The sequence below is a fragment of the Hemitrygon akajei genome, chromosome 1 (genome assembly GCF_048418815.1).
Source record: "Hemitrygon akajei chromosome 1, sHemAka1.3, whole genome shotgun sequence".
Taxonomy (NCBI): domain Eukaryota; kingdom Metazoa; phylum Chordata; class Chondrichthyes; order Myliobatiformes; family Dasyatidae; genus Hemitrygon; species Hemitrygon akajei.
Genome location: NC_133124.1, coordinates 139,731,198 through 139,747,394, shown reverse-complemented (window position 1 = coordinate 139,747,394; position 16,197 = coordinate 139,731,198). Strand labels below are relative to the sequence as shown.

The following is a 16,197-nucleotide window of genomic DNA, read 5'->3' as shown; positions in this document are numbered from 1 at the left end:
GATTCTATTAGTCATTCCTGGTTGCATACGTTTTAACTTATCAATTTGGAATTTCTCATCTTAAGGTGAAATTATTGTGGAATTTTTATTAGTGATGAAGGGTCTTGGCCCAAAACGTCGACTGTTATATTACTTGTCTTCTCAGAGACTTCCAGGTGTATTACATATTGGCAATTGTGAAGTAAAGCAAAATTATCCTTCAGCATATTACTTCTCTTATGAATCAGTAAATGAAACAATTATCAAGGCTTTTCATTATCTATTTTAATCTAATGATTAGCATTTAAAATGATCTATTAGCAATGTACCAATGCTATTTCATGTTCTGATAGAGTTCAGTAAAACTACAGTATGTTCTTGGTTCCTGATACAGTTTATATGAATACATGTTTAACAATGCAGTACAATAAGCACACACTCTTGCAAATGGTGAAATCAATTAACGCCTTCGCTGTTGTAAAATGGTTTAGTAGTTTATTTTTCTGCATCTTTTTCATCATCTTCTGCAAGCACTGGCTGCTTCTCCTCTCTCATTAATTTTACACCTAGAATGAAAAAAACACAAAATGATGTATTAACTATCCCCAAGTCAGGTTAAAAAACATCGTACAGCTTCTTCCCCTCTGCCATTCGAACTCTGAGTAGACATTGAACCCATGGACACTACCTCACTGTTTTAAACTTTCTATTTTTGTGCTACTTATTCAATTCAAAGTAAAATTTATTATCAGAGTACATATATGTCACCACATACAACCCTATGAATCTTTTCCTGCAGGTATATTCAGCAAATCTAAAGAATAGTAACTATAAACAGGATCAATGAACAACAAACTGTGCAAATGTAAATATAAATAAATAGCAATAAATAATGAGAGCATGAAATAACAAGGTAAAGAGTCCTTAAAATGAGACTATCAGTTGTGGGAACACCAGAAATCGAATGAGTGTATCTATTCCCTATTGGTCAAGAGCCTGATGGTTGAGAGATAGTAACTGTCCTCGAACCTGATGGTGAAGTCCTGAGGAACTTGTACCTTCTACCTGATGGCAGCAGCGAGAAAAGAGCTTTGCCTGGGTGGTGAGGATCTTTGAAGATGGATGCTGCTTTTCTATGGCAAATAGCTATTTAATATATATATATGGGTGTGCTCTGGGGGCGTGGCTGACAGGTTGCACCTGCATTCCCTGCAGCCAACGTTACTTATTGTTCGTATTTCAAAATGTGTTTGTGGAATTATGGTGAGATGTTCAAGCTCATTTATAGATATATTTTAGCTCGGGTATACAGTTATCTGCATGTGTGTTTGTGGGTCACCCTGACTGTAACCGGGGTGTGTGATAATCACCTCCCCTGTCTCTATGTGAGTGAGGGGTTCTCACCGAACGACAGCACTCTGTCTGTTATTGTGCATGTTGCACTAAAAACCGGCTGCTGAGATAATCGAGCTCTTCTCATCTGTCATCATGGACTGAATGCTCACCACATCGGCGTCTGGAGTGGGAAGGTGTATCACCCACCTCCCTCACAGCCTGCGCCTGGAAGACCAAGACCCACGGCCATGGGACACGGGAAACGCGGCAGGCACCACCAGTGCTGCCGGAGAAAGAGGAGGACCAATGAGCACCAGCAATTAATGCCACAAGATCCACTCTGAAGATCCCCAGATATAATGGTACCAGCCGCCTGAAGTCAAACTTGCTGCATTGGCACGTTGGATGGAGCCCCACCGAGACAGCGATGCACCTTACCCCGGCACTGGAACGAGATGCCCTGCGGGCCCTCCTCGACCTAACACCGGCGGAGCTGCGTGACGACAGGGCCTTCATAGTGGCGCAGGAGCGGCGTTTTGAGCAGAGGCCATTGGCGGAAGCAATGAGGGAAGAACTGGGCAGCAGACGGTGCCGTATGGGAGGAAGCCTGGGGGCATTAGCAGCTGATCTCCATCACTGTGCTCGGCATGGCCACCCCCGGTTCCCTCCCACGGCTCAGGGACAGCTTTCCCCCCACACCTTTGTAAAGGCGCTGACACCGGAGCGCCTTCGGCAGCATGTTCGCCTGACGTCGCCATCATCGCTGGACGAGGCGGAGAGGGCAGGAGCAAATTTAGCCCCCAGGGTGTTTCAGTGTTACCCTGCACACAGTGAGCCCGGACTTGTGAGACCAAGGTGGCATAGGAGCCCGTAGACTGGTACAACCAGTGGCGCACTGGCTTTGCCACGTGCAATAGAGTGATCTCTGCTACAGTGTGGTGAGACAGACAACGTGGCCTGAGATTGCCCTGCACCAGCACCTTAGCCCAGAGCAGCCATTGGGAATCACCGAGCAGGCAGTACCGTCCAAATCCTACAGCAGAACCCCTCCGGGCGGGCGTTTGGGTGAAGAGCGAGGCTTACACGTGGACTGCGTGGTGGAGGGCATCAGATGCTGTGCGTTGGTGGACATGGGGTCAACCATCACTACCATCCATCCTGGTTCTCACCAGCACGGACCAGCCACCTCCACTCGTGTGGACAATGACAGCAGTCTGGTTGGCTATGGTCACCAGTGACTGTGCGGTGATGAGAAGGAAGAGGAAGTTGCGCATTGCACTGGCACGAGGTGTGGCTCGCCGATAGTCGAGAGATCTGAATCATTGGCCTGGACCTACCGGTCTCACCAAGGCCTTGTACAACTGCAGTAGAACCTCCCTGCTCCTGTACTCAAATCCTTTTGCTATGAATGCCAACATACCATTTGCCTTTTTCACTGCCTGCTGTACCTCATGCACACCTAGAGTATTGTGTGCAGTTTTGGTCCCCTAATCTGAGGAAAGACATTCTTGCCATAGAGGGAGTACAGAGAAGGTTCACCAGATTGATTCCTGGGATGGCAGGACTTTCATATGAAGAAAGACTGGATCGACTAGGCTTATACTCACTGGAATTTAGAAGATTGAGGGGGGATCTTATTGAAACGTATAAAATTCTAAAGGGATCAGACAGGCTAGATGCAGGAAGATTGTTTCCGATGTTGGGGAAGTCCAGAACGAGGGGTCACAGTTTAAGGATAAAGGGGAAGCTTTTTACGACCGAGATGAAGAAAAACGGCTTCACACAGAGAGTGGTGAATCTGTGGAATTCTCTGCCACAGGAAACAGTTGAGGCCGGTTCATTGGCTATATTTAAGAGGAAGTTCGATATGGCCCTTGTGGCTAAAGGGATCAGGGGGTATGGAGAGAAAGCAGGTACAGGGTTCTGAGTTGGATGATCAGCCATGATCATACTGAATGGCGGTGCAGGCTTGAAGGGCCAAATGGCCTACTCCTGTGCCTATTTTCTATGTTTCTATGTTTACTGTCCTGCTGGGGGTCCTGTGTGGATATGTTGGATGTGTTGGGGCCAGCACTCTACCCCAGTGCTGAAGCCGTGGCTCGCCAGCAGGGCAGCTCCAGGAAGTGGACTGGAGGGTGGGGAGGGTGGGGGAGTGGGTATGGTGCGCAGCAACAATCACCACCGGTCCCATGTGGCCTGCGGCTGTGCAGCACCCCCACAGCGGTTCCAGGGGCAGATAGCAGTAGCAGCACTTCAGATGGCAGCCGGTGGTGAGGCTCCCCGCCATGGACGACCGGCAGCTGTGCGGCCAGCAGGTGAACGATTTTGTGCTGGCTTGGGCTGTGTGTGGGTCAATGGCCAGAGTGGGCAGAGGTCTGCACCCTGGATACAGACACCAAAGCTTTATAATTTCAGTGGGGCATGCTGAAGTTGTGCAATGGTGGTGGCTGATTTCTGAAGGGGACATCTCCTGCAGTTGGTCGTCCCTCATGAGTTCTGTGCCATGGAGCTGCAGTCACTGCTGGGGTCCGGCCATTTTGGGGTTACAAAGACATTGAGCAAGCCGTGTCAATGCCTCTGTTGGCCTGGGTACAAGGAGGACGTGGGGCTGTTTGTGCACCTGCTGCGATGCTTGCATGTCCCAAAAGGGGCTGGGCTGCCAATGGTGGGGACCCCAGAATGGGTTTAATGCCCAACCTGGAAGAAGGGACTATTCCCAAAGCTTGGAAGCCACTGGAAGGGGCCGGGAGAGGTGCTCGACCGCAACTCCGATGGGATATATCGGGTGCTGCTGCCTGAGCAGCAGAAGACAGTCGTGCTGCGCCGGGACCGGCTGGCACAGTATCAGTGTTGGCCATCACTGACTCAGTGAGGTGGAAGGAAGAGGTGATACTCTGAATGCCCTGCCTCTTGCCTCACCGAACAGTGCCTTCCCTGGGGGTGTGGGGCTTACAGACACACCCCCCAGTGCCCCTGGCAGCAGCGTTGACCTTCACTGGGACCCTCGAGTTTTGTTGTGGACTCTGGGGTTGTCATGGATGGTTGACCCCTCCCTCAGGTGGGGCTCCGGGGGCCTGGTCGACAACTTGCCCCAGCATTCCTAGCAGCCAGAACTACTTGTTCTTCTTGTTTTAAAATGCTTTCATGGGATTATGGTGGGATGATGTTCATTTATTGTTGCATTTTAGGTTGGGTTATACAGTTCACTTGTGTGTTTGTTTGCCACCCTGAATGTAACCGGGGTGTGTAATAATCATCTCCTCTGTCTGTACGGTTCTCACTGTGTGATAGCACTCTGAATTTTATTGTGCTTGTCACAATAAAAACAGCAGTTGAGATAAACGAGCTTTTCTCATCTGTCATCATGGACCAAATGCTTGCCACAATATACTTACTGCAATTCACAGTATTCACAACCGGTGATATTAAACTGGATTCTGATTCTGATACTGTAGACAAGTTCAAGGTGTGAGGATTCGTATTGTTCCTTTATTGAATATAGCATTGGTTGCAATGACTAACAGACAGCGACAGTAGAATTTTCATCCCAAGGGTTTAAAACTACCTGTGTCTGATCATTTAAGCATAAATTCTGCAACACTGTTTTCCCATCACAGAACAGTGAGGTGAGGAAGATGCGAAGAGCATGATATCCAACTTCACTCTGTGGAACGTGCCTTCTGGGAGACATTATACAGTGTTTTAGCCGTATCCAATATTGAAGAGCAGAAGCTGAACTGCTCAAAAAGGGAGGCATAAGGTGCAGGGGATAATGGGTGAAAAATAGGTTAAGATTGCTAAAGCCATGTACCACATATGGAAGTGTGAATAGAAAGTGGCAATACCTTTTTGTCTGAAAGAAGTAGGAGAATGTCTATTCAGAGCAGATAAGCTGAAGAACTGAGGTTATAACAGAGTTTTTAAACAGGATTATGAATTGACTGTACTGAATAGAAATAGAGCAGAATTTCGAACTATTTAAAATGTGAACAGATTAGGATTAACCATAGAACACTACAGCACAGTACAGGCCCTTCAGCCCTCCATGTTGTGCCGACCCATATAATCCTTAAAAAAAAGTACTAAACCCACACTACCCCATAACCTTTCATTTTTCTTTCATCCATGTGCCTGTCCAAGAGGCTCTTAAATACCCCTAATGTTTTAGCCTCCACCACCATCCCTGGCAAGTCATTCCAGGCACTCACAACCCTCTGTGTAAAAAATTTACCGCTGATGTCTCCCCTAAACTTCACTCCCTTAATTTTGTACATATGCCCTCTGGTCTTTGCTATTGGTGTCCTGGGAAACAGGTACTGACTATCCACCCTATCTATGCCTCTCAAAATCTTGTAGACCTCTATCAAGTCCCCTCTCATTCTTCTACGCTCCAAAGAGAAAAGTCCCAGCTCTGCTAACCTTGCTTCATATGACTTGTTCTCCAAGCCAGGCAACATCCTGGTAAATCTCCTCTGCACCCTCTTCATTGCTTTCACATCCTTCCTATAATTATTATTAGCTGAAGTATGTACTGAATAATATAGCTCAGGAGTTTAGCAGACAAGGGACCAGAAAAGGTTCAGAATGAGGGCATAGATTAAAGAATCAGTAGTAATAAGGTAAGACTGAGAAAAAGGCTTTGTCCATCATTTAGGGAAATTTTAACGTAATATGGGAGAAGCAGCTTTCTGCAGGGATCACTCCTTACGCAACTCCTTTGCGCATTTGTCCCTCCCTACTGATCTCCCTCCTGGTACTTTTACTTGCAAGCAGAGTAAGTGCCACACCTGCTCTACACCTCCTCCCTCTCTACCATTTATGACCCTAAATAATCCTTCCAGGTGAGGTGACCCTCCACCTATGAGTCTGTTGGGGTCACCTGCCATATCTGGTGCTCCCAGTGTGGCCTGCTGTATATTGGTGAGACCCGATGTAGATTGGGAGACCACTTCACCGAGCACCTATGCTCCACCCACCACACAGCGGGATCTCCTGGTAGCCACCCACTTCAATTCTACTTCCCATTCTGACATGTCAGGTCACGGCCTCCTCTACTGTTGTGATGAGGCCATGCTCAGGCTGGGGGAGCAACACATTATATTCTGTCTGGGTAGCCTCCAACCTGATACATGAACATTGATTTCTTGAACTTCTGGTAACTCACCTCACCCCCATCATTCCCATTCCTGTTTCCCTCACTCACTTAATCTCCTTACCTGCCCATTACCTCCCTCTTCCCTTTCTTCCATGGCCTTCTACCCTCTCCTATCGGATTCTCCCTTCTCCAACCTTTTATCTCTTTCACCAATAATGTTCCCAACTCTCTACTTCACCCCTCCCCCTCCCCCAGTTTCACCAACCACCTTGTTCTTCTTTCTCTCCTCCCCCCACTTTCTTGCTCTAATTTTCATCTTTTTTTCCAGTCCTGATGAAGGGTCTCGACCCGTAGTGTCGACTGTACTTTTTTTTCCATAGATGCTGCCTGGCCTGCTGAGATCCCCCAGCATTTTGTGTGTGTGTGTGTTGCACGGATTTCCAGCATCTGCAGATTTTCTCGTTTGTGGGAGGAAAAGCTGTGTGAACAGCAAATAAGTAAACGTGGCTTGTATTGAAGAGACAAATGATTGATACATCTTAGAAAATAAGGAAGGGATGTAGTGTTGAGCGCTGTCATTACAGTAAGGTTGCATGTACCCTTTATTCCTCTCCATTCATTCTGTCTGACCTGATGAGTTTCTCCAGCATTTTGTTTCTGTTACTCTGTATTTCCAGCATCGGCAGAGTCTCTGTTTGTATGTTTGTTTATTTATTGAGCTACATGGAATATGCCCTTCTGGCCCTTTAAGCCACGCCGCCCAGCAATCCCCTGATTTATTCCTATCCTAATCATGAGACAGTTTGCAAACCTACCTACCCGTACATCTTTGTACTGTGGGAGGAAACTGGAGCACCCGGAGAAAACCCAGATGGTCTCGGGGAGAATGGGAAATGAACCCAGGTCACCAGTACTATAAAGCCTTGTGCTAACCGGTACACAACCTTGTTTTAAGTACTAAGATGGTTTTCAGAAAGCATATTGGTAAGACTGAACAGCACCGTTCTACTATTGTGCAAACCTGAACATAAGAACTTTGGGAAAGTTAAGCTTGACACCAGGTGATATCTATCTATTTCAGGAAATGGAAGATAGAAATGGTTCATGGGATTTCATTAAGTATTTATATTTCAATTAACTAACAGGTAGTTTCAGCTGACACCTGAATTTGTCGTTGCATCAGGAGTTACAGTAGGTAACAATGTTTAACTTTCACAGATGCATGGGCTCTTGACTCCTTGATTTCATAAAGACAATTTTCTTTCAAGTTCATGTATTTCCTTTAAATCTTAGCACATTTGGAATAACAAGCTCATGGTCAATTGAGACAAACTTCTTCATTTATTTTGATACATTTCTTCTGGGGGATAGAAACAGATTGAGGGAGAGCCTGAATTATTCTTGTGAAATGGATGTATCTAAAGGGTTCTATGAGTATGTATACATTACATTTTGTGTGTGTATGCAGACGTGTGGTATGTATATTTGCATGAATGTGCCTGAATATATATATATATTATGGTTGTCAATATTTATGTTCCGTTTAGTCTTAGAGAGTCATTTTCTTTGTTTTCACCTCTTTTTGCAGAAGTTAAGTATACATCTGCCGCTGTCAGGCAATGCTGGAAAGAGTCCAGGAACAATAATCCACATAAAGATTTGCACCCAGGGACTTGTGTTTGATTTAATTTGCACTACAACTTGGGACAGCAAACATGATTCTTTTTAAATCTTCCAATGAATGATAATTAAGATTCTTCTCTAAATGTATGCTTTCCCATTTGCTACATAATTTCACTGATATAAAATATTTATTACCCCATGCCAAAATGAAGAATATCAAATGAACGCAATGGCTTTTTTCTTGATTCTTTCTACCAATTCTATATTCTATAGACACTGTATGACTGGTGGTCTTGTAGGTTTTCACAAATAAAATGATGCCAGGTGTTTTATATTTAAGAAAACTGTAACAACTCATTTATTGTACTCCAAACACTGAACGCAAAAGGTGCAATAAAAGAACTTCACGTAATACTTCATCGTGTCAGACCAGCCTCTTAAAGTGAACCCCAATTCAATGTCAGTGATTGTGAATTATGTACGTTTCCACCCTACAGTCTGGTCTGTGGGGTGGGAGGTGTGGATTCCATAGAATAAACTAAGGATCTGGAAGCAAAGGTTGTTCAGCAAAGGTGAATTTGAGGAAAATGCTTGGATAATAAGTAATGACCAGCCTAAGTGCTTATTAAATGTTAATTGCCTATGTAGGAGTATATTCAATATCATTATATCCTGAAAAATGCTGGTCCTATGACATGTTACAATGCCAGGCAAATTGGGCTGAAATTGATTCTCGGTGCTATGCCACACATGAAAAAACAAATATTCATAATTGCACATGGGAAATATCACAAGCCCTTTAGGATGTTACAGAGTATTGCAAGCATTTACAAAGGAAGATAAAATAGAAGCAATTCAGCTGGCCTACAGTATGGTACAAAACTGTTACATAAGTGACCTTTTGTTTTAATGATATTAATTATATTTTAAGCATCACTTAGAGATAGATAATTATACTGCCATTAAAAAGTTGACATAAACTGTCGCTGTATTCAGCACTGCATAATTAGAATTTAGATTCCTGAATGGTACAGTAAACTTATTATTACAAAGAACTTTTGGAGTGGAAGCATTTGAAAACTGACTGCAGCAACTAAAATGAATTCATTTAGGCATTTCTTCTGGGATAGACAACATTTAGGGAATTAAAAAATATGAAAAGTTGATTTTAACGTACAATAAGACATGATTTTAGTCAAAAATACGCTTTGCAATGCTTTTGCAAATGTGGCAGCTTTTAATTTTGCATTATGGCCATGAAATGATATGAGAGTTAGCAATGGAGAAATAGTCCATTTGGTCGATGCCAGCTTCTGGTAGAACATTCTTACCGGTACCATTCCCCACTCTCTTCAACATCATCCTCTCTGTGTCGAATCGGAGTTTGAAGGTATGGGTTGGTTCTGTTTTCTGCTGAGTCTCATACACAGTGGATTCCTCGTGGGCGGCATGGGGCACAGCAGTCAGTGATTGTGTTCAGCCTGGTTGCCTCATCATAGGAAGGGTGTGCAAGTTTTTGGGTGGGTGCAGAGGCTGCTGCCTGGATTAGAGAGCATGTCTTGTGAGGGTAGTTTGAGCGAGCTAATCTTTTCTCCTTAGAGCAAAGCAGAATGAGAGGTGACTTGATAGAAGTGTGTAAAATGATGAGAGAGTTAAGTTGAGTGGATAGCCAGGGTGGAAATGGCTACTATAAGTGGCACTATTCTGAAATGATTGGAGGAATATAAATGTTTATTTTTACGCAGCGAGAGATGGGTGTATGGAACATGCTGCCAGGGGTGGTGGTGTTGGCAGACATATTAGGGGCATTTAAGAGACTCTTGGATAGACAGAAAGATGAAAGAAAGATGGTGGGCTATGTGGAAGGGAAGAGTTAGATTGGTAGATTAATGGGTTGGCATAACATTGTGGTCCGAAGGGCTTGTACTGTGCTGTACTGTTTTATGTTCTGTGTTCTAACTCTTCAGACTCGACTTGATCCTAACATTGGGTGCTGTCAGTGTGGCTTTTTGTCTGTTACTATGTGTGTTTCGTATCCTCCCACATCCCAACAATATGCTGTAAGCAATGCCCTGGTGCAGGTAAGCAATAAAAGAACCAAAGGGAAATTGAAAATTGATAGGCATGTGTGACAGAGTAGATGCTGCAGGGAAATGGGACTTTACTGGAAACTGCCTGGACCAGATGGCCACAGTGCTTTTATATCACTTCCCTGATCTACTTGCTCAAATAATTCCAGCCAATTCAAAGTTGTGATCTATTACTTCTGAAAAATAAGACCATAAGGCCATTTGGTACATCAACTCTTCTCCACCATTCCATCATGGCTAATATATTATCCCTTTCAACCCCATTCTCCTACCTTCTCCCTGTAGCCTTTGCACCTTTACTAATTAAGAATCTATCAACCTCCACTTTAAATATACCCAATGACTTAGCCTCCATACCTATTTGTGGCTATACCTATCTGTGGTTATGAATTCCACAGATTCACTACCCTCAGGCTAAAGAAATTCCTCCTTATCCCAGAGTATTCAAATGCTCCTCAAACGCTCATCCTGGGATCATTCTCATAAACCTCCTCTGCACCCTTCCCAATACCAGCATATCCTTTCTTATAAAGCCTCAGCATTACATCCTTGCTGTTATATTCTAGTCCTTTTGAAATGAGTACTAACATTGCTTTTGCCATCCTTATCACCAACTCAACCTACAAGTTAATCTTCAGGGAATCTTGCACAAGGACTCCCATGTCCATTTGCACCTCTGATTTCTAAATTTGCTCCCTGTATAGAAAATAGTCTACACCTTTATTCCTTCTACCAAAGTGCATGACATTCTTTACATTGTATTCCATCTGCCCCTTCTTTGCCCATCTCCCAATCTGTCCAGGTCCTTCTGCAGACTGCCTGCATCCTCAACACGACCTGCCCTCCACCTACCTTCATATTGTCTGCAAACTTGGTCACAAAGCCATCAATTCTGACACCCAAATTATTTATATATAGCGTGAAAAGAAGTGCCCCCCAACACAAATCCTTCAAAATACTAACTTCTTACAGTATTTGCCTTCTACGAGTATCAGTACAATAATGTATTCATTCACAGAAAAAAAAGAACTTTACAACTCTGAAGAAATCTATTCAGACTTTGAGGTTGGATTGAAAGAACTGCAGGCATTCAGCAAGAACACTCCATTGTGCCATAACTTATAGATGCACTGGATCTTGTTGGAATTAAAATATACCCTGCCCTACTTACCCTCCCATTAGGGAGCAATGTCTTATCAGTCAGTAGGTAGTGCTGCTGTCAGAATGCCCTGTTGGTTCTTGAGAAAAGACAATGCTAAAAACTTCTAATAATCTTCCACCAATACTCAACATTTTGTCTATATTTTGTAGAACCAGTATTGTTAGGAGGTGACAATACTGTAAATCCCTCATTTTCTTTAACATATTTCCTTTAAAGAAATAACTTAGGATCTATTTAGCTTGGAAGTGATTGTGGGTTTAGATGCAGGATGGCTCCAGCACATTTTCAATTCAAATTTCAAAGTTCAAACTCCATTAATTATTGAAGTATGTAAGCATTATAGAACTTAGAGTTTCGGCTCCTTACAGGCAACCACAAAACCCACAAAACAAAGAAACCCAATAGAACCCATTAAAAAATGACTGTCAAATATCCAATGTGCAGAGAGAAAAAAACAAATTATGCAAACAATAAAAGTAAATAAATCCAGAACTGAACTTCACAAAAGTGAGTCCACAGCCACGAAGCCAGTTGTCACAGAAGCCAATCCAGGAGCACATAGTTGTAGGCCACAGCCTCAGTTCAGCGCAAAGATAAGTAAACCATGCAGAGCAGTGAGCTGCATTGGCCAGTCCCTTAGTTCCAGCCACGACACCCTGACTTTCTCAATTTGGCTGGTGCTTAAATCATCCAGACTTCAAGTCATTCCTCATTCTCAGGCCTGGGCCCTGCCGCTCTGATGCGGTCTTGGGCCCTGGGCCCTGCCGCCTTGATTTGGATCATCCCCAACTTTTCCAATTCAGTCCGGTACTTAAGTTGATCAAACCTCAGGATTTCCCTCACTTTTGGGCTCAGGCTCAGGTCCTGTCACCTTGACTGGGCATTGCCTCGGTTCTGCTGCATCAAATCGTCTCCTAGTCCACTCCAGCAATGGCCAAACACAGGTTCATTCCCTGCTCTTGGATCCATGCCTACCACCTCAATCCAGCCCATACCCACCACGCTGCAACAGTCCTGCACCTTCAACACTTCAGTTCTCTCCACAAAAATGCCAGCTTAAAAGCTCAACTCTGAAAGGAAGTTACAGGCTTCCTTACAGGCTGATTGTTTACCAGAAAAGTGTGATGAATACAGTAATTTATAGTTTAGCTGGCTCACCTCCAGAGGTAGAGAAGACTGTTCACTTTTGACATTCTTAGCTACCAAATATATTTCTCTTTTGTTAGTTGGACAAAGAAATGATGCAAGAAACCTTCTGAAGAGATGGGCCCAGCCTATCAGCATTCTTCATCCTGTATTTCTTTATAGCTTCCTGTGGCAAAAAGGCCTTGCCTGGGAGCTCAAAGATACAAAAAATTCAAGCTACATTTATTAGCAAAGTATGTATGCTGTATACAACCCTGAGATTCATCTTTCCCACAGAGAAAACCATGGCACCTGTTCAAAGAAAAACATCACCATCACCCCACGTGCAAAGCAAAAAAATCACGCAAACAAACTAAAAAAAAAACTAGCTAAAAATACAGAACATAAAGCATGAGATCGAAGGAGTCCAGGCGTTTTCAGTTCAGCTCAGTGTTTGTTATCTACAGACTGTCCCAATTCAAAACTGCCCAAAATAACAATAAAAAATAAGCTGAGAACAGAAACCAGAAACACATCATAACGGGAACTACAGAATCCAACTCACAGCCATCTGGAGGATACAAATCTCAAACTTAAGAAGAAAAAGTCAATTTGCATCACACCTTTCATGGGAATTCTGAATATATTACCACACAATTCTGTAAGCATGTTTAACTCAAGAAAATTGCAGGGGCCCTGGCAGAAATATTTAAAATGTCGATATCTACGGGTCAGGTGTCAGAGGATTGGAGGATAGCTCATGTAGTTCCGTTGTTTAAAAAAGGCTCAAAAAGTAAGCCGGGAAATTATAGGCTGGTAAGTTTGACATTGGTAGTAGGTAAATTATTGGAAGGAATACTAAGAGATGGGATCTACAAGTATTTGGACAGACAGGGACTTAACAGAAAAAGTCAGCATGGCTTTGTGCGTGGTAGGTCATGTTTAACCAATCTATTAGAGTTTTTCGATGAGGTTACGAGGAAAGTGGATGGAGGGAAGGCAGTGGATGTTGTCTACATGGACTTTAGTAAGGCCTTTGACAAGGTCCCGCATGGGAGGTTAGTTAGGAAGATTCAGTTGCTAGGTATACATTGAGAGGTAGTAAATTGGATTAGACATTGGCTCAATGGAAGAAGCCAGAGAGTGGTAGTGGAGGATTGCTACTCTGAGTGGAGGCCTGTGACTAGTGGTGTGCCACAGGGATCAGTGCTGGGTCCATTGTTATTTGTCATCTATATCAATGATCTGGATGATAATGTGGTAAATTGGATCAGCAAATTTGCTGATGATACAAAGATTGGAGGTGTAGTGGACAGTGAGGAAGGTTTTCAAAGCTTGCAGAGGGATTTGGACCAGTTGGAGGAATGGGCTGAAAAATGGCAGATGGAGTTTAATGCGGACAAGTGTGAGGTATTGCACTTCGGAAGGTCAAACCAATGTAGAACGTACAAGGTAAATGGTAGAAACTGAGGCCAGTAGAACAGAGGGATCTTGGGAGTACAGATTATAGTATTGAGTATAAGAGTTGGAATGTAATGGTGAGGTTGTATAAGACATTGGTGAGATGGAATTTGGAGTATTGTGTGCAGTTTTGGTCACCTAATTACAGGAAGGATATTAATAAGATGGCGGTGCGACGCAGCTTACAGCGGCCACTCCGGAGCTGATTATCTGTTATTTGTGAAGTGGGGTGCCATGTGCAATCATAATTGATTGAAAACGGACGTGGGAGCACGGAGGAACATCTGGAAATCTCCAGGAAGACCTTTTTCGTTGCTGCTGTGAGGTCCGGGTCTCTGCTGAGAAGAACAGGCCCCCAGTCCTCGGGGTTGTGTTGCCGATGGCCATTGGCAGGGCCATCTTAATAGATAGATAGATAGATAGATACTTTATTCATCCCCATGGGGAAATTCAACTTTTTTTCCAATGTCCCATACACTTGTTGTAGCAAAACTAATTACATACAATACTTAACTCAGTAAAAAATATGATATGCATCTAAATCACTATCTCAAAAAGCATTAATAATAGCTTTTAAAAAGTTCTTAAGTCCTGGCGGTTGAATTGTAAAGCCTAATGGCATTGGGGAGTATTGACCTCTTCATCCTGTCTGAGGAGCATTGCATCGATAGTAACCTGTCGCTGAAACTGCTTCTCTGTCTCTGGATGGTGCTATGTAGAGGATGTTCAGAGTTTTCCATAATTGACCGTAGCCTACTCAGCGCCCTTCGCTCAGCTACCGATGTTAAACTCTCCAGTACTTTGCCCACGACAGAGCCCGCCTTCCTTACCAGCTTATTAAGACGTGAGGTGTCCCTCTTCTTAATGCTTCCTCCCCAACACGCCACCACAAAGAAGAGGGCGCTCTCCACAACTGACCTATAGAACATCTTCAGCATCTCACTACAGACATTGAATGACGCCAACCTTCTAAGGAAGTACAGTCGACTCTGTGCCTTCCTGCACAAGGCATCTGTGTTGGCAGTCCAGTCTAGCTTCTCGTCTAACTGTACTCCCAGATACTTGTAGGTCTTAACCTGCTCCACACATTCTCCATTAATGAACACTGGCTCCATATGAGGCCTAGATCTCCTAAAGTCCACCACCATCTCCTTGGTCTTGGTGATATTGAGACGCAGGTAGTTTGAGTTGCACCATATCACAAAGTCCTGTATCAGTTTCCTATACTCCTCCTCCTGTCCATTCCTGACACACCCCACTATGGCCGTGTCATCAGCGAACTTCTGCACATGGCAGGACTCCAAGTTATATTGGAAGTCTGATGTGTACAGGGTGAACAGGACCGGATACGCTTGGCAGAGGATGGTGCTCGGAGGAGCTGTGCCGGAGGGGATGGTCGTCAGCTCAGAGGTTTGACCGACTCGGAGTCCTTTAGACGGACTCAGGTCGCTTTCGGTGTGTGCTGTGTCTGCGAGTCTGGGTTCGACGGAGCTTTCATTGTGTGCCGCATCTGCGAGGTTGAGTCGGGCGGCGCCGTGGAAGTCCATAGCGGGCGTGAGATGGCAAGTCTGTCGGGACCCTGGGGACTTGTGGAAACTGTGTGGTGATTTCTTTTGAACTTATAGTCCTTTAACATCTTTGGACTATTTTTACTGTGCCCATGGTCTGTTTTTTATCAATTATGCTATTGTTTGCACTGTTGTAACTATATGTTGTAACTATGTGGTTTTGTGCAGGTCTTGTAGCTTTAGTTTTTGGTCTTGTTTGTCTGGTGGATTTGGAGCTTCATTCCGGGGAATGCGCTAAGACGGTAGCGCAATATTAATACGCAGCAGCCTCTCCGGACTCTGGATTGGGGATTGCCGAACGTTATGTGGATTTTCTGGTGTAGTCTGTTTTGTAATTTGCTTTTGTGATATCATTCTGGAGGAACATTGTCTCATTTTTTAACTGCATTGCATTTGTGGTTTCTAAATGACAATAAACTGAATCTGAATAAGGTTGAAAGAGTGCAGAGAAGGTTTACAAGGATGTTACTGGTACTTGAGAAACTGAGTTACAGAGAAAGGTTGAATAGGTTAGGACGTTATTCCCTAGAGCGTAGGAGAATGAGGGGTGATTTGATAGAGGTGTATAAAATTATGATGGGTATAGATAGAGTGAATGCAAGCAGGCTTTTTCCACTGAGGCTAGGGGAGAAAAAAAAACAGAGGTCATGGGTTAAGGGTGAAGGGGGAAAAGTTTAAAGGGAACATTGGGGGGGCTTCTTCATGCAGAGAGTGGTGGGAGTGTGGAATGAGCTGCCAGATGAAGTGGTGAATGCGGGC

General features: G+C 44.0%; 1 protein-coding gene across 2 annotated transcripts in view; it reads right to left on the bottom strand.

The window, feature by feature from the left end:
• Window positions 1–249: 249 nt before the first annotated feature.
• Window positions 250–16,197, bottom strand: part of ppp1r17 (protein phosphatase 1 regulatory subunit 17) — an 85,623-nt gene continuing 69,675 nt past the window's right edge. For both annotated transcript variants that reach the window (XM_073056576.1, XM_073056493.1), the window contains exon 4: window positions 250–545. In XM_073056576.1, the coding sequence (XP_072912677.1) occupies window positions 475–545 (71 nt within the window). In that variant the 3' untranslated portion in view covers window positions 250–474. The remainder of the gene's footprint in view (window positions 546–16,197) is intronic.